Raw genomic sequence first — 26,890 nt, 5'->3', positions numbered from 1 at the left:
GCAAGACACAGGACACACAAACTCAGGGTAGTCATTGCCTATGCAAGGAAACTTTATTTTTGTTTCTTGTGAAATTGTTATTAACACTTATCTGCAACGCCTAAAAATCTACAGAGAATACTTTTTGAAATTCTGAGCTTTGAAATCTCTTCAAATCCACTGGAAGTTTCCCAGCTGCCTCATTTCTGCCATAACATTTGTTTAAGATGCTGTAGTGACCTTTACTTATTATTTTACTGTCTTTGGTTTTTTGTCTTATTTGTTTTTCATTATAAAAAGAACTACTGTAGTTCCGTGGTTTCTTCAGGATTGAGATTTTAGTCTCTATATTAAGAGAATCAGTTTTTCCTCAACAAAGGGCAAGTACACAAAGTTTCACAAATTTGATAAGAATAACTTGTATTAGTTTATAAGAGAAAAAGTAGACTATAATCTTAGTCTCTAAAAATGATGAGACAAATGTGTGACACTGTTTTCAAGCTTGTTTCTTATAGATACTGGCCAACAGGGACAAGCGCAAAGCCTGCGGTAGAGGAGTAGGCATAAGCATCTCCACACCTTGGCGTCCAGTAATAGTGCCTCTTAAGGCCATTGGAGACCTCGGCAAGGTACACATGTCCATCCACCTCATATGGCTCCACGTCTGTATCATCTGGCCGTAGCCGGCCACTTTTCATCAAGTCTGAATATGCCTAGAAGTTTTAGAAAAAAACTGTCATTAGGAACATATTTATTCAGTTTATAGTTGTTATGCAAATAGATATTCAATTTAGCTATTATTTTGTAGTTAAAATAAAATATTCAGCCGGGTGTGGTGGCACACGCCTTTAATCCCAGCACTCGGGAGGCAGAGGCAGGTGGATCACTGTGAGTTCAAGGCCAGCCTGGTCTACAAAGCGAGTCCAGAACAGCCAAGGCTCCACAGAGAAACTCTGTCTCAAAAAGCCACACACACAAAAAAATAATAATAAAATATTCTTAATAACATTGCTGAATTTTAGTATTATTCCAGGTAGTATAGGTATATTTTATTATTTGTTATACATAATGAAAGCATAACATTATAAAACTGATTTCTTTTTTTTAATATATATTTAGTATGTGCACAGTGTTCTGCCTGCATATACACCTATACTCCATAAAAAGGCATCAGATAGCATTATAGATGGTTGTAAGCCACTATGTGGTTGCTGGGAATTGAACTCAGGACCTTTGGAAAAGCAGGCAGTGCTCTTAACCTCTGAGCCATCTCTCCAGCCCATAAAACTGATTTCTAAGTTTTAACATATAAGGCATGTTTTTCATATGTAAGCCCTTTTGTGAATCTCTGAGTTGATTCCCTGTAATACCCATGTGCTGGCACGCGTCTATAATTCTCAGCACTGCAGAGTCTGAGGCAAGAGGACTGTGGAGTTCAAGACCAGCTGAGCTACGTTTCTGCCTCTGTCAAATCTGATCAGTAGGGTCTCTCTCACACCTCAAAGTGACTGAGTCAATGAATGAAGGAAGGAAGGAAGGAAGGAATGAAAGAAGGAAAATAAGCAGTTCCATATGGAATTTAGTTGATGAATCCCCAGAAGTCAAGATGGAACTTTTGGGGGAGGGGATGTAAAATTGTCTTTGTGTATCCCTATGACTTCTTGGTGTGCATGTTAACAATATTATATACACTTGTGAGCTGCTTTGTCAATAAAGTTGCCATTATAAAAGGAAACAAAGCAGACATTTTTACATGAGAGGATTTCCAAGTTTTGGCTTGCTTTCTGTTGTAGCTCTCCAGTGTCTTTGGTTCCAGAGTCTGTATATAGCCTGTGCCCTAAAGGACATGGGTGTTTCTCTGAAAACTATGGGCAATTGTTAAGGCAGTATATATTTTATTTTTGGTCCTTTTACAAATCCTATGCTTTTTTTCTCCCTTCTTTTCAAATGAAAACTTTTTGTCACTATGCTCTTTGTCTGTAAAAGTAGTATGATTCTCAGCAGCTTGTGAAACTTTCCAGAATTGACCACATACTTGGACACAAAGCAAGTCTCAACAGATACAAGAAAATTTGAAATAATACCCTGTATCATGCCTGATAACCACAGATTAAAGCTAAGTATTAACAACAGCAAGTTTGCAGACTCATGTAAACTGAACAACTTGCTACAAATGAAAAGTAAGCCAAGAGAAATCAAAAAGTAAATTAAAGCTTTGAAATTGAACGAAATGAAAACATAACATACCCAAACACAATGAGACACAATGAGGACGGTTCTAAGAGGTAAGTTCATAGCACTAAGTGCCTACAATAAAAAAGTGGAGAGACCGCGTGTTTGTAATGTAGATGGCACACCTGAAAGCTCTAGGACAAGGGAAAAATAACATTCAGAAGGACTAGGGGGCAGGAAATAGTCAATCTCAGTGTTGAAACCAGTGAAATAGCAACAGCCACCAACAACACAGAGACTCAGTGAAGACAAGAGTGAGGAACCCTTAACGAGGTTCACTCAAAGGTGGAGAGAGAAGATCCAACAAAAGGGGACAGACACCAAGGACACCCACAGAGTCATAAGGACATACTTTTTAAATCTGTGCTGTATCAAAATGGAAAATGTAAAAGCAGTGGATACATTTCTGGGTATATATACCATCTACCAAAGTTAAATCAAGATCAGATAGGCAATGTAATCAGCCCTATAGCCCTAGTAAAATAAAAGCAGTAATTAAAGGTCTCCCAAGCAGGACCTGGAGAGATGGCTAAACAGTGACGAGCACTGGCTACTCTTCCAGAAGTCCTGAGTTCAGTTCACATCATCCGCGTGACAATTTACAACCAGCTGGTAATTGTAGTCCCCTAGTATGCAGTGCCCTCTTCTGGTGTGCATACATGCAGACAAAACAACCATATATGGAAAATAATGAGTAAATCATTTTTTTTTAAAGTCTTCTCTGCCGAGTGTGGTGGCAAATGCCCGTAACCCCAGCACTCGGGAGGCAGAAGCAAGCAGATCTCTGAGTTGGAGGCCAGCCTGGTCCACACCAACCAACCAAGGCTACACAGAGAAACTCCATCTCAGAAAACTGTAGGCTCAATTTTCTTAGCAAATACATTTTATTATGAACTTACTGAGAGTACCTCACTTATAACCTGACCAACCTAAACAATAGGAAAAGGAGATTAAAGACTACAATAATGAAACTGTAAGGATATCAGTTCCGAGGAACGATTCTCCTGGTGTAATCAGCAGGATTTCTTCTCCTGGAACCTGGAACAACCAGAACCTGGAACCTCAGCCAGAGCCCAGAGTCCCAGAACCCCAAAGCCTTCCCTGGAGTGGTTCTCTCTAGGAGGGTCTTGAAGTGGAGCTATGAACAGCCAAAACTATCCCAAGTCTCCAAAGGCCCTGCCTCTGTTTTTTGTTTTTTTGTTTTTTGTTTTTTGGTTTTTTTTGTTTTTTTGTTTTTTTTGGCTCATTTTTATACCTCCTCTCAGAACTTGTTCAAGGATACTTTTCAACTCGTTAATAACCACTCTCCTCCACATGGTGGTCCGACTTCTAAGGGGATAAACATCACCTGCTGTCTCACAAGTCTTTTCTCATCCTCCATTTGTGATCTAAACAAAAACTATGTTTATCTCTCCTTCAAAACAACCAAAAAAAAAAAAATCTTCCTGTTCAGCACAGAATTCTACCAGACTTTTGAAGAAAAATTAGTGCTGTATCCAAACTATTCCATAAACTAGAGGAATCATTTGCTTAGTCTGTCCTCACACAGAGTTTCTTTTGTAGTTCTGGTTGTCTTGGTAGGTCAGGCTGGCCTCGAACTCACAGAGATCTGCCTGCCTCTGCCTCTGCCTCTGCCTCTGCCTCTGCCTCCTGAGTGCTGGAATTAAAGGAATGCACCACCACGCCTGGCCATTGCTTAATTCTTTTTATGAGGATACAATTGCCCTGGTACCTAAACCACATAAAACTCAACAAAGAGAATTACAGATCAATTTCCCTTATCAACATAGATGGCAAAAATTCTCAATAAGATTTTCAAATTAAATTCAAGAACACATCAAAAAGACTATCCACCATGATGAAGTAGACTTCATCCCAGAGACGCAGGGATGGATGTTTCAACACTCATAACATAGTATGGAGGACGTAGGATTTACATGCACAACACTAAGAGTTAGCCAGCTTGTATAGTCTCTCTGATGCAATAGTAACTTTACTACATCAAATAAGTTGTAAGAATTTTTTTTTTTCATCTGGAGGAATTGGGAAACTGATGTAGTGATCCTTACTGTTTGTGTGTGGCATCTGATATCTTTCCTAGAAGCTACTTTCTAGGGTTTAAGTAAAAAGTTGCTCAAAGTATAGTAGAACACCATTTACAGAAGAAACTCAAGTATCTGAGATGAGCCCAACAAGGGCCTGAATTGAAAGCACTTACCACACACGTAGCCTCATCAAATTTGTTGCCCCAAATATAGATATTAGATAATGTGAGGTTTATTTTCATGGATTGTGAAAGTGCCACAAGCCCTTCTCCATCTATCTTGTTGCTGACTACAGACAATCTGCAGGGGGAAAAAAAGGAATTCTGAAGTCCCACAAAGAATGCTTTAGTCAGCATCAACATTCATTAAATCCACTTTATTAGCATGCTTTTTAAAAGATATATTTATTTACTTAATGTATTTGAATGGTCTATATGTATGTACACCTGCAGGCCAGAAGAGGACACCAGATCTCGTTATAGATAGCTGTGAGCCACCATGTGGTTGCTGGGAATTGAACTCAGGACCTCTAAAGAGCAGCCAGTGTTCTCAGCCTCTGAGCCTTCTCTTCAGCCCCCTTACTAACATGTTTCAATGTGTTGACACATACCAGCTGTGTACGTTCTTTAATCCAATGACCTTGTTTGCTTATTGAATCTGTTATGTATCTAAAAAGGTGTCTTTTTCTTTTCTCTTATGTTTTATTTTATTTTGAGATTTACTTATGAAGCCAGGCTGTGGTGGCATACACCTTTAATCCCAGCACTTGGGGGGCAGATGCAGGAAACTCTATGAGTTCGAGGCCAGCCTGGTCTATAGACTATTTTCCAGGACACTCAGAGTTACACAGGGAAACCTTGTCTCAAATAAATAAATAAATACAAAGAAAAAACTTTAAAAAAAAATGTGGGTGCTTTGTCTGCATATGTGGCTCCACACTGTAAGAGGGCATCTGACCCCATTGTAAATGATGTGTGAGCCACCATGTGGTTGCTGGGAACTGAACTCAACCTCTGGAAGAGCAGCGGTGCTCTGAATCACTAAGCCCTCTCTCAAACCTCTAGTTGGCAAATGTTTGAGTAGATTACAAATATAAGTAATTTTGCTAAGTGGTTATGAATTTTATGTTAGAGTTTGGGATAAATGAGAGTTTGGGGGGGCTGGTGAGATGGCTCAGCAGCTCGGAGCAATCGCAGTTCTTGCAGAGGACCTAGGTGCTGTTCCCAGCACGCACGCAGGCAGCTCATCACCATCTCTAACTCCAGTTCTGGGAGAGCTTAGTCTCTCATCTGGCTTCTGTGAGCACATTCAGTCCGTGTACAAGTAAGCAAGCAAATACATATGTGTATAAGTAAAAAGAGAAATAAAGATTTTTTTTCATGAATTTGAATACACGATTATCCTATTAGAGTCACCCAATTTTTAAAAGATACTACTTAGAATTTTTTATTTTGAGTAAATATAAAAACCATACTAACGCTTTAAGACTCCTGTTGTGGGAAGACAGAGTTTCGCTGAGGTACTTTGCACCTGTGGTTTCTATTCTGTTAAAAGAAAGATCTATTACTTCCACAGTAGTATTGCTTTTCAGGACATCAGCCAGGTACACCATTCCATCACGGGTTATTTTATTGCTGGGGAAGGAAGCATATTTTGTGATATTTTTCAAACATGAAATATTATCTGTATATTCTTAAGGTATTTGAAAACATAGAGTAAGCTTTCTATTTTAGTTTGTGCAACTTCCAAGAATAAAAATTCACCTTGAACTAATTTTCCCATGTGGCTAGCAGTCAAGTTATTACAGATATATTACAGTACAAGCTAACCTAATCCTACAGCTTAGGATAAAACTTCTTCAACAAGAGTTATACTTTTCAGTTACTGAAAAAGTGTCAACAAATGTTTCTTACATACTGGGCACATTTATGTAGACTATCCTCTCAATTATTACGGAAGCTACCACTTACCAGCTGACATCAAGATAGCGTAGGCTACTGTTCAGATACAGTGCATTGCATAGCTGTTGCATACCAAAATTTTTTATATCATGTTTACATATGTGTAGTTCAACAAGGAAGTGATTTTCTTTCAACATGTGGCCTATGTGGACTGTAGACTCTTCCTAAAAATAGATAAAATCTTGTTTCTGATTTTGAAGTAGTACATGTCCATTTTAAGAACATATTTCTTCTTACAGTTAGGTGAATATTTGTCTTGGTTTCTTGGGTTTTATTTTGTAGCTCAGGCTGGTCTCAACCTTGGCTCTGTTGCCCTAGCCTCCAGAGGGCTGGTGCCACAGGTGTGTGCCACCACATTTGGCCTTAAATTAGCTTGTTAGAAATACTAGATTAAGACTCTTAGTTTTTGGTAATGAAAACCGGAGTTCAAATTCCCAGGCTCCATGTAGAAGCCAAGCTTAGCCACAGATTCCTGGAACCTCACTATTGGCTGGTTAAGACAGACAGATCCTGGGAGCTCGTGTCCTGGCACCTTGACGCAAACAGTGAGCTTTATGTTCAGTGAGAGGTCCTGTCTGAAGGCCATGATGCAGAGAATAATTAAGAAGCCCTCTGAATTCCTTTCCAGATCGCTGCATGCCCCCTTCTAGGCACACACACTCAGAGACACACATGGACCCCACAACCAACTAAAGTCTACTATATTTGCATTTGGCATCTTTAAAAAACCAAACCAAACCATAATTACTACCCCAAACCATAGCATGGTGTGTGTGTCTGTGTGTGTCTGTGTGTGTGTGTGTGCTTATAAGGGAAGCACAAGGAAGTAGGTCAGATTCCACCATGTAGCCTGGGCTGGTGCCTCAGCCACTGTAGTGCTATGTGTAGTTCCAAATGAAATATGTACCTCCTTAGAAATAGGTAACAGGAACTTGTAAAAAGCAGAAACTAAGTGACTTTTTAGAAGAGGGTAGATAATTTGGTTTACAATGACAATAATCATCATTATTTTTAAAAGAAACCTAGCAAAGCTGTTTGTTACATCTTGTCTAAACTTCTGCTCCCTCAGCATGCCCTGCCTTTGTCACTGATCATCCCGACGGCCTAAAACAGGACACGCATCTCTTACTCTGGAGTCGATTTTGAAACCCTCAGCTCTGATTTACCTGACTCCTTCCCTTTCATAGTGGCTTCAAGTTCCCAAATATATTTTGCTTCTTGTTTTTAAATTTTCATGTCTAGCTGCTCCTAGGCAAAAGCTATGTGTGTGCACATGCATTTTTCCTCAGTGATAGTTTGAACACCAAGGAGTCTTACATTTTTATCACAATGGTAAGGGAGCCAAAGCAATTTTGTTAAGAAGTCCCTTTAACATACCTTAGGACCAAATCACAGTATTCTGCTCATCTTTTTAAAAATATTTTTAGACTGATGTATTTCATGTGTATATGTGTTATCCCCTGGTACTGGAGTTACACATCATTGTGAGCTGACATGTGGGGGGGCCTGGAGCCAAACCTGAGCCCTCTGGACAAGTAGCCAGTGGTCTTAGCCACAGAGCCATCTCTCCAGCCCCATTAAGTGTTGTTTTTTAAAAAAATATTTATTTACTTATTATGTATACAGTGCTCTGCTTGCACATACACCTGCAGTCCAGAAGAGGGCATCAGATCACATTATAGATGGTTGTGAGCCGCCATGTATTTGCTGGGAATTGAACTCAGGACTTATGGAAGAGCAGACTGCTCTTAACCGCTGAGCCCAATATTGGGGGTTTTTTGGTTGATTGGTTGGTTTTTCGAGACAAGGTTTCTCTGTGTAGCCTTGGCTGTCCTGGACTCACTTTGTAGACCAGGCTGACCTTGAACTCACAGCGATCTGCCTACCTCTGCTCCTGAGTACTGGGATTAAAGGCGTGCACCACCACTGCCCAGCAAAGTTGTTGTCTTTCAAGTATGTTTATTTGAGGACTCTGGTTAATTTGTTGGACATATCAGATTAATATACATAAAACAATATGATCAAATATGCCAAAAGTTTTGGTCAAATATAGGCATAGTTAAAAAAAAAAGTTCTATACAGGCAGAAAATGCATTTCCAGATATGAAAAATAGCACTTTAAATTTGATTCGTTCTCAATTGTATGAAGGAAAAACAATGTGCCAGATGATTTTAAACTGTGGGCAGTTGTTTGAACCAGATGTTCTGGGCCTTTTTTTTTCTTTTCTCCTAGTTTAGGCCCATGATAGAACGGTTCTTGAGTTCCTTTTTCCCCCACCCCCTGGACTTGCATTGTAGATCAGGCTGGCCTCGAACTCACAGAGATCCTCCTGCCTCTGCTCCCGAGTGCTGGGATCAAGGTATGTGCTACCACCACCTGGCTGAGTTCTCACTCTTTATAACATTTTTTTTACACTTTCCTCAGAGTGGGGCGGGTGGGGGTGGGGCGTAAGTACATGCATGTTCGCACATGTTGTGGTGCACTCAAGGAGGTCAGAGGACAGCATACAGAGATTGCTTCTTCTTCCACCATGTGCTCCCAGAAATTGAACTCAGGCCATCAGGCTTGGTTGGCAGCGAAGCTTTCTTACCCACTGAGCCATCTTGCCAGCCCAAGTTCTTGGTTTTTTTTAAGGTGAAGAAACCCACATGATGGATGCAAAGAAGCAGCCACATTTTCATGTCCTCCAAGAAGAGCCTTAAATCTATAGAAGGGATCAAGTCCAGACTTGCCGAACTGCTCTGCATGCAAAGATGTAGCTGTCCGGCCATACCAATATAACAAGGACAATATAACAGCTGACATTGGCCTGTATCGTGCCTTATGAAGTTTGAAGCACACATATTCTCTCACCTGTCTTGCCACAGGTTTACATAGGACCTAAATTTCACAAACTTGCTGCTGAAGTAACAGCAGCTAACTGCACGCAAGTCACCAAGAAGTAACATAATTGTAATTTTCCTTTAACACACTTTACCATACGTGCTACAGTGGCATATAATTAGGACCATTCCACTGCATAATAAACTCCAGTAGGACCTTTGTCTTAGTGCCATGGACCTTAGTCACTTTGAATACAAACCTGTTCTCCGTACAGTATAGGTCGGTTCAGGTTGATCCCCTTGATTGCTTGGTTTTGAGTTAGTACTGTGGCAAATGCTATCACACTCTGCAGCCCCTACAAACAGAAACATCCGTTATGGAAGCTGACAGTGTATCAATCTTACATTGCAGGTTCAAGAGAGTTAGCTGCCGTCTTATGAAAACTGCACAAAAGTTAAAGCATCTCGTCCCAGAAGTGAGCTGTTCCTCTACGCCTCTACCCTGCCCTGGAGTCTGCAGCCTGCATACCAAGTGTCTTAAGGTTTCAGAGCCTGTTCCCTAGGTGTCACTCTGGGCTTGCTCCTGAGTCCCCTAGGCATTCTCAAATGAAGAGACAGACCTGTGGATTCCAGCAAAGTCTCATATACTTATGTCCTTGGGCAACCATTCTGTTATGTTCTTTTTTTTTTATCCTCTCAGACAATACATCCCAATCACCATGTCCCCTCCCTCCACTCCTGCAAGTTCCCTTCCGGATCCACTCCACCTCCATTTCCCTTCAGAAAAGAGCAGCAGCCTGTGCAACTGGGGTAATTAAACACATTTCCCACATGCCCTTTAGGTCTCTTCCATCCTCATCTTTGTGATGGACAACACACACACACACCTTATTATGCTAGTACTAAAATAGCTTTCTCTTGCTGCCTCCCACCCAGTTGATCACTTTCTGCCACCAAAAGATGTCTCCAGTTAGTGCATCTCTGAATGTTTCTGTGGCTGCTACTCCTGCGCAAAGCCCTCCTCATCTCAGACCTGGCTGACGCAGCAGTGGTTGTACCAGTGGCCCGCTGGCTTCTGCTGGCTGCCCTCCACTTCCCATAGAGGAAGTAGTGACCCTTTAAAAGCATCGATGAGCTCCATGGCCCCTCGGTTTCAAGCTTTCATGATTTGCATTTGTATCAAATTCCTCCTCTTCTCCACCCTACGATCTGTCCACACAACCTTGTGAAGGCACTCTAAACTCCGCTCACACACTCACCCCCTTGGGACTTGCCATAGGAAAGACATTCAGTACTATTTTACTGACTAATTAATACCATCCTGTTAACTTGGGTTTTTGTTTTGTTTTGTTTTGTTTTGGCAGTACTGAGGATTAAACCTAGACTCTTGTGCATACAAGGCATTGACTGGCACTCAGCTGTGTCCCTAGCCCTTTAAGATTTTCTCTTATTTTGAGACAAAATCTTGCTAAGTTATCCAAACTGCTCTTGGATTCATGCTGTAACCCTTAAGCTGCCTGACTCCTAATTATTACCTCCTCAGATTTCCGGCAGCCATCTCACCAAATAAAATGACCTCCTTCCCAGCATCAGAGTAGTTGCTTTGATTTGTGTCTAAAGCACCTTTCTCAGTTGATCGACATTTCCCCAAGTAAACTACAAATCCCCATGAGGACAGAGACCATCTTAGATTTACTGTTGCAGCCTTTACACATATCTTGCAAGTGATTGGTGTGTTTCAGCAATGAACGTGGGCTCGCTGCTTCCTAGAGCTACCTTACCCTTTAAAAACATCTTTCCAAACCACTGCAGGGTTTGTGTCCTATTCGTTCGGCTGTCGTTAATCCGAGGTTATACTAAGGTCTCAGGACTTAAAGGCATGATCATGGAAGTGAAATTCAGCATTTCTCTTTATCTGGTGGATGAAGGCTCTGAGCAGCTTTTAGAATTACAACTTTCATGGTACAACAACCTCATTGAAAAATGTTTTCCATTGCCTGGCGTGGTGGCCCACGCCTTTAATCCCAGCACTGGGGAGGCAGAGGCAGGCAGATCTCTGTGAGTTCGAGGCCAGCCTGGTCTACAAAGCGAGTCCAGGACAGCCAAGGCTAACACAGAAGGAATTTATATCAGTACTGATGAAGCAGTGTTTGCTTAATGCAAATAAGCATGACTTTTTTTCTGTGATGCACAGACCGAGATGAATTGATAGAGCTTAGAAATATCTTTTTTTGCTGGTTATCTAATGAGTTTACTGTAGTATGATTTTTTAAAAACTTATGTGTACAGGTGACTTGCCTACATGTATGTCTGTACACCGTGCCCAAGTGCTGCCCATGAGGCCAGAAGAGGGCGCCAGATGCTCTAGAACTGGAGTTAGCCATGGTTGTGAGCTGCTGCTTGAGAACAGAATCAAGAGTCCTCTGTAAGAGCAGCAAATGCTTTTAACTGCTGGGCCATCTCCACAGTCCCTATAGGCTGATTTTGTTAACAGTCTATATTATTATGTGCACAGAAAATCACACTTCCAGCAGGGGCAGAATAACCATTGATAAATTATCTTTCAAGGTGGTGGCATTTGCTTGTACCCATGGCACTTGGGAAATGGAGAATTGTGAGTTTAAGCTATCTTGGGCTACATGGCAAGACATTTTGCTCACAAACGAACAACAAACGTCACCATCTGCCTGGCTTCTTCAACAGTCCTCTTTTGCTGCTTTCCTGGGAGAACCCCATTGCCCACGTGATTTTTCTCAATCAACTCACTCACCAGGTCACAGTCACCCAGATCCAGTTTCTCCAGAGATGAGTTAATCTGCAGCATTGCAGCAAAAGACATGCCGCCTGTGTTCCCAATTTTATTTCCAGTCATTCTCAAGTATTTGAGAGTTTTGTTTTTCTGGAAAAGAAAAAGGATTAAAACTTAGTTGCTTAAACTTGAATACCCCAAATTCTCTCCCAGGTAAATGAATGGGATGTTGAACCACCATTTGCAAACTCACTTTTACAGAGAAATAGTGGGCTATTCTGTAAAAGCAACACCCAATTTCTTCTCATAATAGCCAAATATATTAATAGAAAGAATGACCAAGAAACAAATACCCAGGAAATAAAGGAATTTTAATATACTTTCACAGTAATTTCTTTAAATCTGTTTAATAAGACAAATGTATTATTGAGATGAAATTTACATGGCAAGAGCTGAATATTCTAATCCGGGCAGGGTGGTGCACGCCTTAAATCCCAGCACTTGGGAGGCAGAGGCAGGCGGATCGCTGAGAGTTCAGGGCCAGCCTGGTCTACAAAGTGAGTCCAGGACAGTCAAGGCTACACAGAGAAACCCTGTCTCGAAAAACCAAAAAAAAAAGAGCTGACTATTCTAAACTGTTGAATGGCATTTACTTCACTCAGCCCACTTCAAAACACTTTCCATCATGCCCCAAAACCCTGTATCCAGCTGTCATTCCCTATTTCCACGGTGTGAGTTTGTGTGCAGGTGGGTGTGTGTATGTGTGTACACATGGCACATACGTACACATGGACCATGCATGCCTGTGAAAGCAGGGCCTCACATGTGCTGGGCAAATGTTCTGTCATTGAGCTACATCCCCAACTTCCACTTAAAATTGTTTTTAATATATTTTTATGTGTATGGGTGTTTGCCTGCATGTAGGTACCATGTAAATGCCTGGTTTCCATGGAGACCATGGATGGTGTTGGATGCCCTAGAACTAGAGTCAAAGGCAGTTAGGAGCTGCTACGCCAGTGCTGGGAACTGAACCCAAGTCCTCTGCAAGAGCGGCAAATGCAAGACAAATAAACATAAAATTAAAATAAATAAATCTTAAAAGTAAAAAGCCAACTGTTGCCTGGACGCAGCAACACCTTATTAGCAGAGGCACGTGATGAAAAAATACCATCAGTGATCGCAAGTATATTGCATTGAACACTGAGGCACCCAATTTCATAAACACTACTGGACGTAAAGTGGGAAGCCCCCATACAACGATAATGTCTAATTTCAATATCCCATCAAATGTAGGTCAGAGAAAAGGATAAACAAAAAGTTAAAAGATCAACATGGGCTCCAGAGGAGGAGGAGGGTCAGGCGGTCCATGTCATCCTTGGCTACACAGTGAGTTTGCGGCCAGCCTAGGTTACATGAGACCCCGTCTCAAAAGCAAAAACGCGCACAAAACATCCCAGAAGGCAAGCAAAAACAGGCCTCCCAGACATCTATCTAACGCACAATCTTCTCCAGGGCCTACAGGACTGCATCCGGGAAATAAATCACATTTTAGTTACAAAGCCATTTTCTTTCTTTCTTTTTTAATTGAAACAGTTTCTTGTACCTTATCAGATCATAATGAAATAAAAATAGAATTCCTGGCAAGGCAAAGCACAGTAACTCTACAAATGCATGGAGATGAAGATTGCAGAGGTCATGTGTGACAGAGGGTGGCTGAGGAGCTCGGATGCTTAGAACTCCTAGAATCCTACGAACAGCCGACGACCTGTCAGAACCTTTAGGACACAGCAAAGGTGGCTGACGAAGAAGTGTGTGGCCGTGGGTCGTCCCATTGAAAAACATCATCGCCTAGAGTTCTTTCCCTGACTTCCCTCAATGATAGACTACAAGCTGTAAGATGAATTAATGTCTTCCCTCCTCACATTGATTTTGGTCCTGGCATTTCATTACAGCAATAGAAATGCTAAGACAAGTCCCCCAGGATCCACACGGTGTAAGAAGAGGTCCAACTCTCCAAATTATCTTCTGACTTCCACACGCATCATGGCACATATATGTGTGCAGACACATACCCAAAATAATGTTTTGTTTTTTCAATAAGAGGACTCAACTAGATAACTGTGTCCTAGAAGGTCATAGAACAGTAACAAGGGGGCTGGAGAGATGACTCTGAGGTTAAGAGCACTGGCTGTTTTTCCAAAGGTCCTGAGTTCAATTCCCAGTAACCATGTGGTGGCTCACAACCGTCTGTAATGAAATCTTGTGCCCTCTTCTGGCCTGCAGGTGCACATGTAGGAAGAATATTGTATACATAAGAAATAAAACTTTAGAAAAAAAGAGAAAGAAAAATAACAAGGGGCTGGGAGGTGGCTTAGTGGGTAAAGTGCTTATTGTACAAGCTGGAGGAACTCAGTTCCAATCCTGATCACACAGGCACAGTGGTGCTTATGGAAGCCCAACGCTAGGGGGGGCACGGGTGAGACAGGCAGTTCCTGGGACTCACGGGCTATCCAGGGTAGCTAAAGTGAGCTCCAAGCTCAGAGACCCTGATTCAAGATATAAGGTGGCAAGTGACAGAGGAGGACAGCCAGTGTCAAGTTCTGGGACTCCATACTGATGGATATACACGTGTGTACAACACACACACACACACACACACACACACACACACACACGCACATTCGCACATGCACACACACACACACCCCAAATGCAAAAGTGTTGACATGGACACTGAAAGGATAATTCGTAGACTCAGTTAAACAAAAAGTTGATTTTTTGAAAAGATGAACAAGAGGAACAAACCCTTAGCAAAACTAGACAAAAGAAAGATTATTCAATCAAGTTAGAGATGGAAAGGTATATTACAACAGAACACTGTTGGGGACAATAGGCCACATGGCCAATGTTCAGCCATCTTGTCAGAGCCTGCATCTTTTAAGTTTCTGTTTTTCCCAGAGCTTGCCTTTCACCAGAAACTAGCTGACCCTGTTGTGGGTCAGCAGTTAGACTAAAGACAGATAGAGATGGAGCCACCCTGTTATGGTTTAGCAGTTAGACTAGACAAAGAGGGAGCCAGATACCCTGCGTGGCAGGACATTATGACCCTGCCTGGAATTCCCTGTGTTTTGAGAAAAGCCTGCACCTGGGTTGCTATAGCAATATGCTTCCCTGCCTTCTGACTTATAAAAGCTGCTGCCTGACTAATAAAGTTTGAGAGCTTGATCAATCAGGCTTGCTCTCCTTCTTTGTGTCTTGCATTTTCAACAGGTGAACTTCCTCCCGAGTTTTAGTCAAACCCCGCAGGCCGGGCAGAACACAAAATTCAAGGTTCTGCCTTTGAAAACATGTTCCAAGAAACTGGAAAATCTGGAAGAAATTAATATGTTCCTAGGTACATGTCAACTACCGAAATTAAAAAAAAGGGCCTATAAGGAAAAATAAGGAAAGAAAAATGGTAATTTTTTTTTTTACATCTGACCTGATCTTATACCGTGTATGGAAAGTCCTTAATAGTCCACTCCCAGAATAGCTGTTCAAACTGATAAGTTCAGGGAAAGAAGGATGCAATCTTTACCAAGCTGAGACTCCTAGCACCTGGGGATTTGGAGTCTGAAGTCACTACCTCCTGTAGCCAGGTGGGACTTCCAGTAGAGGGCAGGGGACACCAGCCCACACATGAAAGTACAGGGATAAAGATGGGGCAGAGACTGAGGGAATGGCCAACCAGTGACTGGGCCGACCTCCGACCCGCCCCGTGGGAAACAGCCAACCCCTGTCACTGTTAATGCTTGCAGACAGAAGCCTAGCATCCAGCAGCTGATGGAAACAATGCAGAGACACACAGCCAAACAATAGGCCTATATTGGGGAGTCTTACGGAAGAGTGGGAGGGTGGATTGAGGGAGCAGGAGGGGACAAGGACACCAGAAGAAGACCTGTAGAGTAAACTAGCCTGGGCCCATGGAGACTCACAGAGACTGCACCACCAACCAGAGAGCACGCACAGACTGGATCTAGGCCCCTGCACATATGTAGCAGATGTGCAGCTTGGTCTTCATGTGGGTCCCCTAGCAATGGGAGTAGGGGCTGTCACTGACTCTGATGCCTGCCTTTGGATCCCTTTTCCCTAGCTGGGCTGTAGAAAAAAGAATTATTCTAGGGCCAGGTGTGGTGGCACACACCTTTAATCCTAGCACTTGGGAGTCAGAGGCAGGTGGATCGCTGTGAGTTCGAGACCAGCCTGGTCTACAAAGAGAGTCCAAGGCTACACAGAGAGACCCTGTCTTGAAAAACAAAACAAAAGAATTCAGCAAATTATTATGATAGCAGTTTTCTCTAACCAACTAGCTCCCTGATGATTGACACAGAGATAATGTGATTTATTATTAAGCTGTAGGCACTATGCTGGGCAGATTTTGAGCTATTCTAATCCTAGTACCTTTAAATACCACGTAAAAGCCAATCACCTGCTGTTGAATTATGCCCCCCTCCCCCACCACCACCAATGACATTTTCCCTTAGCCTTCTGATGAGCCTGCCTCTACTCCTCAGAGCTCTGAGGAAGCTGGCTTGGTAAAGGCTTGTTCTACAATCCAGTCACACAAGGGGCTGAGAATCAAACGGGGATGGATGTAGGCACCCATGCCAACTCTTCTAGTCCACAAACACGGGATGAGTTCCAAGATAGAGAAAGGATGCCACCATGAGGAATTGACCTGATGGACCAGAAACAGTCATAGCAGGACAAGTGTGGCGGGTAACTCAGGGTTCGTGTCTGGGAAGCAGCAAGACCAGCTTAGAGGGTTAGTATAAATGGATATTTGCCCACTTGTTGAGCTTAAAGCTTACAAGCAAATAAGTCTCTGTGTCATTTATTTGGGAGCTAGATTAGGTAATTAAAAAAGGCCCACAAAATATAAACTATATGCAACATTGGACTTCCTGGTCTGGCCTCACATGGAAACACATAGGCTCATGCACCCACACATGCCTGTAAGTATCCCCCCCACAAATAAATATACACACAAATAAAAATATTATAAAAATAATGGTGGTGCCCATGGTTACACCACTCGGTAAATAAATATACTGATAGACACGGTCTCATTATATAACCCTGGCTGGTCTGGAACTCTTCATGTAAACCACACAAGCCTCAGACTCACAGAAGTCTGCCTGCCTCTGCCTCCTAAGTGCCAGAATTAAAGGTATGGACCACCACTCCCAATCTCTCTAGATACATCTTGAAACTCTCCCTTGCAAGTTTGGGAGAATATATTTTGCATATGTGAATTATGCTGCAATCAAGTTTGTTAAAGTTTCTAAGGAAGAATAAGTATGCTTAAGCTCACAGTTCAGGAGATACACTTTACATACAGATACAGAGCAAGAGAGTGACATGGCTGGTCCCATTGCTACCACAGCCAGGAAGCAGAGAGAGAGAGAGATGAGTGTTAGTGATCATCAGGCTTTCTCCTTTTCCATCTTTTTACTCACTCGAAATCCCATCTCCCATGGGATGGTGCCACCTACATTTACAACGCGTTTTCAATCCCTGGTTAAACCTCTGAAAATGCCCTCAGGAACGTACTCAGGGGTGTCTCCTATGTGATTCCAAGTCCAGCCAAGTTGACAGTGAACAATAACATTATAATAAATCAACTCTTTGGCAACTTGATGCCTAAGCACATTGCTTATAAGCTACATCCCACTGGTCCTGTCATAAGCAACATGCTCTGAGCTTATTTCCAAGATTCCCCCTAAGTCCTAGCGGTTCCAACGAGAGAAAAGTTACTCTTCTGTTGTAGAAAATAACAATGGCTAATAATGTTTCTTATTAATGGCCCATAATTACAGCAGTCATTATTATCTGGCTACCATGTCAATAAAAGACACAGATACCTGATAGAATTTTAAGTAAGCCTTATTTCACCTGGGGCTGGGCAGATATTACCCCCTAAGCTACCTTGTTAGCTCTCAGCCCCACAACCCATGTCATTTGTTTTAATCATTCCTGTCTGGCTGACTTCCCACCTAATGTCCCCACACATACCTGTGTCACCTTCCATCTGGGCCGCCCCTCCCCATGCCACGCTCAGAGCTCGTGCCTCCTGGCCCCCAGGGCTGTTTACCGATCCCGTGGTGGCTTCTCCTCTCCTCCCCACCCACCTGTCTCCCTGCCTCTCCTGGGATCCATCTCCTCCAAGCCCACAAACTTCGGCCGTGCCTACCTCACTTCTGCCCTGCCCAGAGGGGTGTAGGCATTTATTCAGCCAATCAAGGGTAATTTGGAGGCAAGAATTACGAATGTCATTTTGGGGGTACGTGAGTGTCTGCTTCTAAAAGACAGAAAGCAGGCCTCGGGGGTAAAAATGATGTACAATCAAATACAAAGCACCAGACTATGACGTTACACTCTTCCCATATACAAATGCATTCCCATTTCAACAGAGATAAATGAGAGGACAATGAAGAATCAGACCACAGCAAGATCAAACCTAAAGCTGCAGGTCCTGTGTCAGCGGCTCACGAGGCCACTCTGTCCTATGGGCTCTGTTCCCTGTGGCAATTATGGCCCCTTTGATGGGCGGGCTCCTCTTGCTTGCTACCTGCAGCTTCCCGAGTTTCTGGTAACTCCAATATCCTGGCTTTCCATTATCACTTAGATTTCACACACACACACACACACACACACACACACACACACACACACACACACAAACACACAAGCCTTTATACACAGCTCAGAAGCCCCATGCAAGCATCTGACCCTCCTGCACCTTATATGGCCTCAGCTTTATTCTGGAACCTTCGTGCAAAAGTCTCCACAAACCTGTACCTTGCACACCTACAAAACCTGCACTTCCACGGAAGGTGCCCCTGAGTTCTGCTACCAGCTCATGATACAGGCTGGCCTGCTTGGACCACAGCAGCCTCTGTGTGCCTTCCTTAGTTGAAGCCGGCAAGACTTCCTTAGGTGCCCATTTTCCAACCAGAAATTTACTTTGAGGTGAATTTGCATTGCTGCACCAACCTGGAAATCTCCACCTGACAGTCTTGCATTCAAGGCAACATTTCTATTGTCTGGTGCAAAGTGTGAGGTTTAGGCTTTACAAGGTAGTATAGGCAGAAACAGCACGCGCAGGCGCCCATGCTCTAGCCACGCCCACCTCCTTTCCCTGCCAGACTGTTCCTCTGTCCTAAATTCCTGCTCTCTTTCACTGTGAACCTGATTAAGGGCACTGACTGAGCAGTAGCCATGTCACAGCCTGCGAGCTCTGTTGTCTTCAAATTGCTTCCACCAAACAACTTTTTAAAATATTTTTTTATTAATTTATTCTTGTTACATCTCAATGGTTATCCCATCCCTTGTATCCTCCCATTCTTCCCTCCCTCCCATTTTCCCCTTATTCCCCTCCCCTATGACTGTGCCTGAGGGGGATTACCTCCCCCTGTATATGCTCATAGGGTATCAAGTCTCTTCTTGGTAACCTGCTGTCCTTCCTCTGAGTGCCACCAGGTCTCCCCATCCAGGGGACGTGGTTAAATATGAGGCTCCAGAGTTCGTGTGAAAGTCAGACCCCACTCTCCACTCAACTGTGGAGAGTGCTCTGTCCGGGTTTCCGTAGTGTAGTGGTTATCAAGTTCGTCCACCAAACAACTTAGTCAACCTTTGAATTCAGTCTCACTCAAGATTTCAGCACACAGGCGACAGCTAGAATCTTTGCCACACTACAACACAAGTGTTCTCCAACCCAGTTCCTGGTCGACTCTTTCTCCCCAGCAGCCCTGTCTCTGCTGTTCCTTCTTTCCTTCTTTCATTCTTTTTTTTTTAGGCTTTATTTATTTTTATTTTTCTGGTTTTGCCTGTGTGTATGGCTGTGCAACAGTTGCATGCCTGGTGTGCAAAGAGACCAGAACGGGGTGTCAGATCCTCTGGAACTGGGGTTACAGACAGTTGGGAGCTGCTGTGTGGGTGCTGGGAACTCAACCTGGCCCACTGTAAGATCAGTGCTCTTTCCAGCACCTGCACACTTGCACTTTTGCACAAATACCTCCATACAAAATTGAACTAACATAAGCTCACGTTAACTTCGGTTGTACCAAACCACAAGCTAAAAATCAGAAGTGAAATACTACTTTGAGGTATGTAAATGCTTACGTGTAGTGCCTTAGCAATCAGCTCTCCACCTTCGGGTCCAATATCATTAAACATAAGGTTTAAGTAAGTGATGCTCTGTTGTTTCTATAGGAAGAGAAGGAATCATTTATATTACTGGAAACCAACCAATCTACGCACACAACTTACTTAACTAAAAGTGTTTATCTCTCTATAAAATCTAACAGCATTCCAACAAAGGGAATCACCATTTATCCTTTCTCTCTTTCTCTTTCAAATACTGTAACTGAAATATCACTGAAAGGAAAAGACTCAGTTCCATTTCATCCACAATGGTATGCATGGACATCTTTGAGTATTTAACCGTGGCATACAGGTTTGCAAAAGACAACTCAGGAGCTGTAGGTATCAGCTCTCCCGAGACCAAATACAAGTGAGCTTCCAAGTATTGCAAGAGTTAGACATTTAGCCCAGACTTAGGACCCTTGGTTTTCTGTTGGAGGAACACTGCTGTTCGAGGTTGCAGTCCTCCTGGTCCGGGTAGCCACTCAGAGCTCGGCATTCGGTGCAGGCCTCCCTCTCCCCAGCAGGGCCTCTGGCTCTCTGCCTGACTCCATCTGGAGAGCATCTTTAGACGTAGATGCCCCTAACCACATTCGATACATGGCCCTTGACATGCTCCTGGCTAGCTCTCCCCTCCCTGCGCCTATAGGATAATTAGGTACTGTGTTCCCCCTCATAGGATAGGAGCGTGCTGCCAAATGAAGAACAAGCCTCCTGAAAGTGCCTGGTTCCTACCGATTATGGACATCTATCTGGAGGCCCCACCCACTCCCCAGGGGTATGTATATAGTTTTTGTTCTCCCTGATTATAGTTGAACTAGCCCCTCCCTGAAGTGGTTCCCGGGAGTGTTGGATCTCTGTTGTTGTGCTTACGGCCTGCCAGGCCCTGCATCTCTTCTGTTCCTCTTGCCTCCGCGGGCTGGTGGCCAACAGCCCCCCAAGGAAGAGGAGAACCACATTTTCCACACTTAGTGTTCGCCTATGTGCCATTTATCTACTTAGTTTCTTCTCTCAGCAGGGTACTTGGTGGCAGCGTAATAAATACCTGCAGCAGCTTTGCAGCATAGTAGGCACCAACATCCCTTATGAGGTTATACCTCACATCCACACCTGAAACAGACAGGTGAAAAGAAACTGATGCTCCGTACAAAGAGTACTTGAAATCAGGAAAACGAAAAGCAGGCGGTGTTTATTCTTAGGCAAACGTACCACTGATACACGACTGGGTCCTTAAAACTTTGGAAAGAAGCCAAAAATCGTCACCTGACACTCTTTGTACTGGGATTAAGTGATTGTTACCACCAATGTTTAATGTAATTCCTTCTTTTGATCTGTCAAAAAAAAAAAAAAGACAAATAAAGCTGGGCATGGTGGCGCAGGCCTTTAGTCCCAGCACTCCGGAGGCAGAGGCAGGTGGATTGATGTGAGTTCAAGGCCAGCCTGGTCTACAAAGTGAGTCCAGGACAGCCAAGGCCACACAGAGAAACCCTGTCTTAGGGAAAACAACAACAACAAAAGACAAATCAAGTGAGGAGGAGAACAATGTTGGCAAAGCTTGAAACCTTTGCATGTGTTCGGTAATATCAGAGGCTTTGCCATCCAGTTTAACATACCTAATTATGTCACCATTTAAATTCTCTCATACACCCCACCATCCTACTTTTATTTCTGTTGTGATAAAACATTTAGACCAAAATAAATAAATAAATAAATAAGCAAATAAGGGCTGGGCTCTAGTGGTGCATGCGTTTAATCTCAGGACTCAGAAGGCAGAGATCAGCAGATCTCTGTGAGTTTGAGGCTAGCCTGGTCTACAGTGTGAGTTCCAGAACAGCCAGGGCTATACACACAAGTCTCAAAAAAAATGGACAAATGAACAAAAGAGAGACGAGGGAAGGGGAGGAAAGGAAGGAAGGAAAAAGGAAAAGAAAAGAAATTTAAGATAGAAAGTGTTGGTTTTAGGTTTTGATTTTAAGTTATCCTTGAGGGAAGTCATAGTGGAGGTAGCTGGTTACATCAAACCCACAGTAAAGAGAGGACAGAAATAGATAGATGATAGATAGATAGATAGATAGATAGATAGATAGATAGATAGATATTCAATTACTTGCTTGTGTTCAGCTTGATTTCTCCAGCTTTATCCAGTTCAGGACCCCTGTTCTAAGAAATGATGCTGCCCGCAGTGGGCCGGGTCAACCCACACCAATTAACTTAATTAAGAAAATCCTCCAACACAGAGGAAGGGGATGCAGGCTACACAGACAAGACTTGGTAAGCTGTGGTCAGCAAGTGGGGGAGGAGGACCCCACCTATCTGTGGTCTAGGGGAGGGGAATAGGGTGGAAAAAGGGGGGGAGGGTGGAAGAGAGGAGCAAGAGGATCACACTCAAGATGTAATGTGAATAAATTATAATAAAGAAAGAAATTATAGTAAAAAAAAGAAAGTCTTCCACAGGCTAACCAAATATAGAAAATTCCTCATTGTACCCAAGTGATTCTAGGCTGTGTCTAGTTGACATAGCTAACCATCAAACCCACTTTAGACATAAGAACACTGAACACTTTGAGGACACCTTAGTTTTCTGTTGTTGTGATAAGACATTACGATCAGGTCACTTTGGGGAGGAAAGGGTTTCTTTCATTTGACAACCCCTGGGTCATACTCCACTACTAAGAGAAGTCAGGACAGGAACTTAAGGCAGAGAGACCTGGAGGCAGGAACGGAAGCAGAAGGCATGGATGAGCTCCGCTTCCTGCCTGGCTCCCCTTGGCTTCCTCCGCCTGCTTTCTTATACCACCCAGGACCAGCTGCCCAGGGATGGCACCACCGGCAGTGGGCTGGGCCCTTCTACACTCACCATCAGTCAGTCAATCCAATGTGCCCCCTGACCAACCGACCTGCAGGCAATCTGATGGGGGCATTTTCTCAGCCATGGTGCCTTTTCCCAGCAACAACAGCCAGGACAAAGGATTGGCCTGAATTCACCCAGCTCTCAGCAACTAAGATACCTACAGGGGCCCTGGCTTGAGCGATCCTGCTCTACTTTTCTCTCCAGTGTCATACCCACACCTAAGACCCTGTAGCATCACTTGTCTACCTATTAGCTGTATCCATTTTACCAAGCCATTTCCAAGTGAGGGTGAAACTGCTGAATGGTCCAGGGCTTCACAGAAATGAGAATTGGCGAGTACTTTTGCCCCGGCCCAATACTTATCTTCCTTACCCCTTTTTGATTTCTTCATCCACTCTTTTGAGTATGTCCAGTATAAAAGGATTGCTTTTCCGTATGTTTTCTGAACAAAGGTTAGAATACTGTTCCTCGAGGTTACTCGTAGACTCTGGAGCTTTGGAAACATGAATGCATCCATCGTCACATATAAATTATCCCCAAAGCTTCAACAACAATTAAGCTGCTTTCAAAGAAATGAGTATGGTGTCTAGTGAGGATGAGGAAGGGAAGGAGAAAGAACTGAGGACAGGGGTGGGGTGGGGTGAGGTGGGGTGGGGTCGGGTTGGGGGGGAGGGTGCCAACAAGCTGTAAATATTCCCAGAGAGGGTGGGTAGACTGTGGCTCAAGAAGGCGACTAACCTCTACCATGTGTTGGGCCTGTTGGCTGAGGAAAAGGCATCTAGAGAAATTACTCTGGGCAAAATCAAGTGTGCAAAATCAAATGAACTCTAAAGACTCCATGTGTTCCTTTGGGTTCCCATGACAGGGTTTTCTGATAATAGCTCCAAGCGAAGACAATTCTATCTAACAATCCAGCTCCAGAAAGAACTGAACAGTCACCCACTTGGGTTGGATTCCTTGACACCATCCCAATTTCATAGCATCTTCACAGAAGATGGAGGCCTGGCTCATGAACGAGCTTCTGCCATGCAGGCCTTCCACTCCTCTTTCCAAAGGCAGATTTTCTCCTTTACTTCTTTTGTGTGTGGTGGGGAAGGCAGGTGTTTGTGCATGTAGGAGCCAGAGGTTGACATCCAGGCTCTTCTTCTACTGTGTTCCACCTTTTTTTTTTTTAATGGATCTACAGGTCAGTGAACCAGCAGCTCTCTATTTAGGCTAGACTGGCTGGCCAGAGAGCCCTTGGGAGCCACCAGTCTTTACCCCCACATGCTAGGGTTTCAGGCATGCACCACCATGTCTGGCTGTTTGTGCGAACTAGGGGTCCAAACTCAGACCCTCACACTTGTGCTGCGAGCCTTTTACCTGCCCCGACCTGCAGGGTTTGACTAAAACTCGGAGGGAGGTCACCTGTTGAGAATGCAAGACACAAGGAAGGAGAGCAAGTCTGATTGATCAAGCTCTCAACTTGATTAGTCAGGCAGCAGCTTTTACAATTCAGAAGGCAGGGAAGCATATCGCTATGGCAACGCAGTTGCCGGTTTTTCTCAAAACATAGGGAATTCCAGGCAGGGTCATGATGTCCTGCCACGCAGGGTATCTTGCTTTGTCTTCATCTAGCTTTAGTCTAACTGTTGCCTCACAACAGGGTCGCTCCATCCCTATCTGTCTTTAGTCTAACTGCTGACTCACAACAGGGTGGCTCCATCTCTATCTGTCTTTAGTCTAACTGCTGACTCACAACAGGGTCGCTCCATCCCTATCTGTCTTTAGTCTAACTGCTGACTCACAACAGGGTCGCTCCATCCCTATCTGTCTTTAGTCTAACTGCTGACTCACAGCAGGGTCGCTCCATCCCTATCTGTCTTTAGTCTAACTGCTGACTCACAGCAGGGTCAGCTAGTTTCTGGTGAAAGGGAAGCTCTGGGAAAGATAGAGACTTAAAAGTGCAGACTTGGATAAGATGGCTGAACATTGGTCATATGGCCTATGGTCCCCAACATTTGCCCACTCAACCATCACCCCCACCTCAGCTTCCTGAGTGCTGGGACTGCAGGTGTGTGCCATCGCACCTGGCTTCAATAGTACTTCTAAAAGATGTCTTGTAGCCGACCGTGGTGGTGCACACCTTTAATCCCAGCACTCAGGCAGGTGGGTCTCTGTGAGTTCCAGGCCAGCCTGGTTTACAAAGTAAGTCCAGGACAGCCAAGGCTACACAGAGAAACCCTGTCTTGAAAAACCCCAAACAATTCTTGTGAAGTCCTGGTCTTCCGGAATGGAAGCTATGGACTTATTTTTAGCAAGAAGCACGTGCTGCTGGCTTTTTCTGCTACTCTACTTGCTGTGTGTGTCTATTTCAAAAATACACCCTGCAGCCTCACATTTTGGCCAGCCTGGATTCTTGGGAGCTGGCTTCTCCTCTAAATAAGAGTTTGCCACCCAAAGGTGCAGAACAAGACTGAAAATCTGCTATAGTTAAATCAGAAGGAAATTAACCTTTTAAATAATTTTTAAAATATTTATTTACCTTAGTGTCTCTGTGTATGTGTGTGTGTGTGTGTGTGTGTGTGTTAGACAGAATTAGAACTTTAGTCTAGTTTTACACCTTTAAGCTAATGTTATACCATGAGCAACTCTCGCTAGAAAGTACATCAGGATGGTTCCTCATGGGCGTATATACTGGGTTCTGTTACCTCTTTTAGGAAACTTTTGGCTTTTTAAATAATGTATCACAATATTTTCCAAGATAATCAAAGATTCCTCACCCCCTCCCCCAAGCACCTGCAGAAAGAATGGGTGTCTTTTGTCAGATATTTCTGAGAAGTGCTGAACTAAATGAAGTGAAACAGAGGCCTATCTAGGTCAAGTCTCTTCCCAGGATATTTAAACCATTTAGGGGCATGCACATTGAGTTGCTGAGATGGAGGGAGAGACAGGATCAGAACGCTCTGTTTCTGAGATGTTTGGTACATGTGGACCAGTACTAGCATCCTGGGAACACAGGTACTGGGGGGCGTGGGGGAGCTTACTAAACAGAAGCTGCAGCTGGGCTCCCTCCCACTGGGCTACTGTTCTGCCTCAGGCTTCTAACATCCTGGGGTGGCATACCGGCGGCGCCTCTGGTGTCGCCCTTCTAGGGGCGGAGAGCAAAGGCTCGACTTGAGTCTCTATGCTGTGCTGTCTTCAAAGGGCCAGTGACCTGAGAAGACAGTAGTCAGGCCCCTGGAAAACAAGTGGCCTTGTTCTCACCTCCCGGGGGGGGGCGGCGGGGGCGGCGGGGGGGAGGCAGAACAAAAGGCACCCGGTCACTCCACAGCCCTGTCCAGCTCCTCCACCAGGCTCCGACTCTCTGGGCAGTCTCTTCAGCTCCCCAACACATACTTTAAAACAAACATCCCGAACCAAAGTGATGGCAGAAGCTCTAGCTTCCGTGGATGCCAGGCAAAAGCGCTCAGTCCCTGGGTACACCTCTAGCCTTAATGTTTAATTTGTTAAATACACGGATGCAGACATACTCAAAAGTGCATGGGGAACTACGAGTATGAAAATGTCACGATGAAACTCCTTCTTCTAGATGCTTATTTTACAATGAAAAAAAATAGATGAAGAGGTAAAAAGGAAATAAAGTGTGGGTGGTCTAGAAGTGGAAATTCAGAGACGTCTCAGGAGACTTGTTATCTGGTGTGGTTTACTGGGCCTTCCACACACTCAGGAGCACAGAAGAGCCTCCCACACAACTCTCTCAGACCCTAGAGCAATGTCGTGGGCACCAGCCTGCCAGATCCTCCTCACGAAACCAGGTGGATCAGCAGTGGTCAAGGGTGCCCCCATACCTGGAGCTTTTACAGGCAGCTTCGTCCACCCTTCACTTAGCATGGAGCCGCAGGACCGGGTGCCCCTTACTCAGCTCGCCTTGCCGGCCCGAACTGCTGAAGAGGAAGGCTGCCGCTGGAGTTTCTCTCCAGACTGCTCCAGCTAGGTGCTCACAGAGCTGGGACCACAACCAGGCCAGCAACGGAGTCGCTCCCGCTCCCATGGCAACCACAGGAGCTTCCGGCGGGAGGAAGAG

The 26,890-nt window shown here is 44.0% G+C and overlaps 2 protein-coding genes across 2 annotated transcripts in view; one reads left to right on the top strand and one right to left on the bottom strand.

Annotated features, from left to right (window-relative positions):
* Positions 1-10,626, top strand: part of MYNN (myoneurin) — a 32,696-nt gene extending 22,070 nt beyond the window's left edge. The window contains exon 9 of the transcript XR_014776874.1: positions 9,453-10,626. The gene's annotated coding sequence lies outside the window, so the exon portion shown is untranslated. The remainder of the gene's footprint in view (positions 1-9,452) is intronic.
* LRRC34 (leucine rich repeat containing 34) lies at positions 23-26,859 on the bottom strand. The gene is made up of 11 exons (XM_084769382.1): positions 26,655-26,859; positions 23,197-23,317; positions 21,183-21,304; positions 21,019-21,083; positions 19,953-20,036; positions 11,811-11,939; positions 9,301-9,396; positions 6,227-6,381; positions 5,735-5,890; positions 4,430-4,556; positions 23-692 (listed from the first exon to the last, which is right to left on the bottom strand). The coding sequence occupies exons 1-11, from the start codon at positions 26,695-26,697 to the stop codon at positions 489-491; spliced, it is 1,302 nt and encodes a 433-aa protein (XP_084625508.1). The 5' UTR covers positions 26,698-26,859; the 3' UTR covers positions 23-488.
* Positions 26,860-26,890: the final 31 nt, after the last annotated feature.

Source organism: Acomys minous (assembly GCF_964271855.1).
Source record: "Acomys minous genome assembly, chromosome: 19".
Lineage (NCBI taxonomy): Eukaryota > Metazoa > Chordata > Mammalia > Rodentia > Muridae > Acomys > Acomys minous.
The sequence above is the reverse complement of the archived record's forward strand: the minus strand, read 5'-3'. Positions and strand labels throughout refer to the sequence as shown.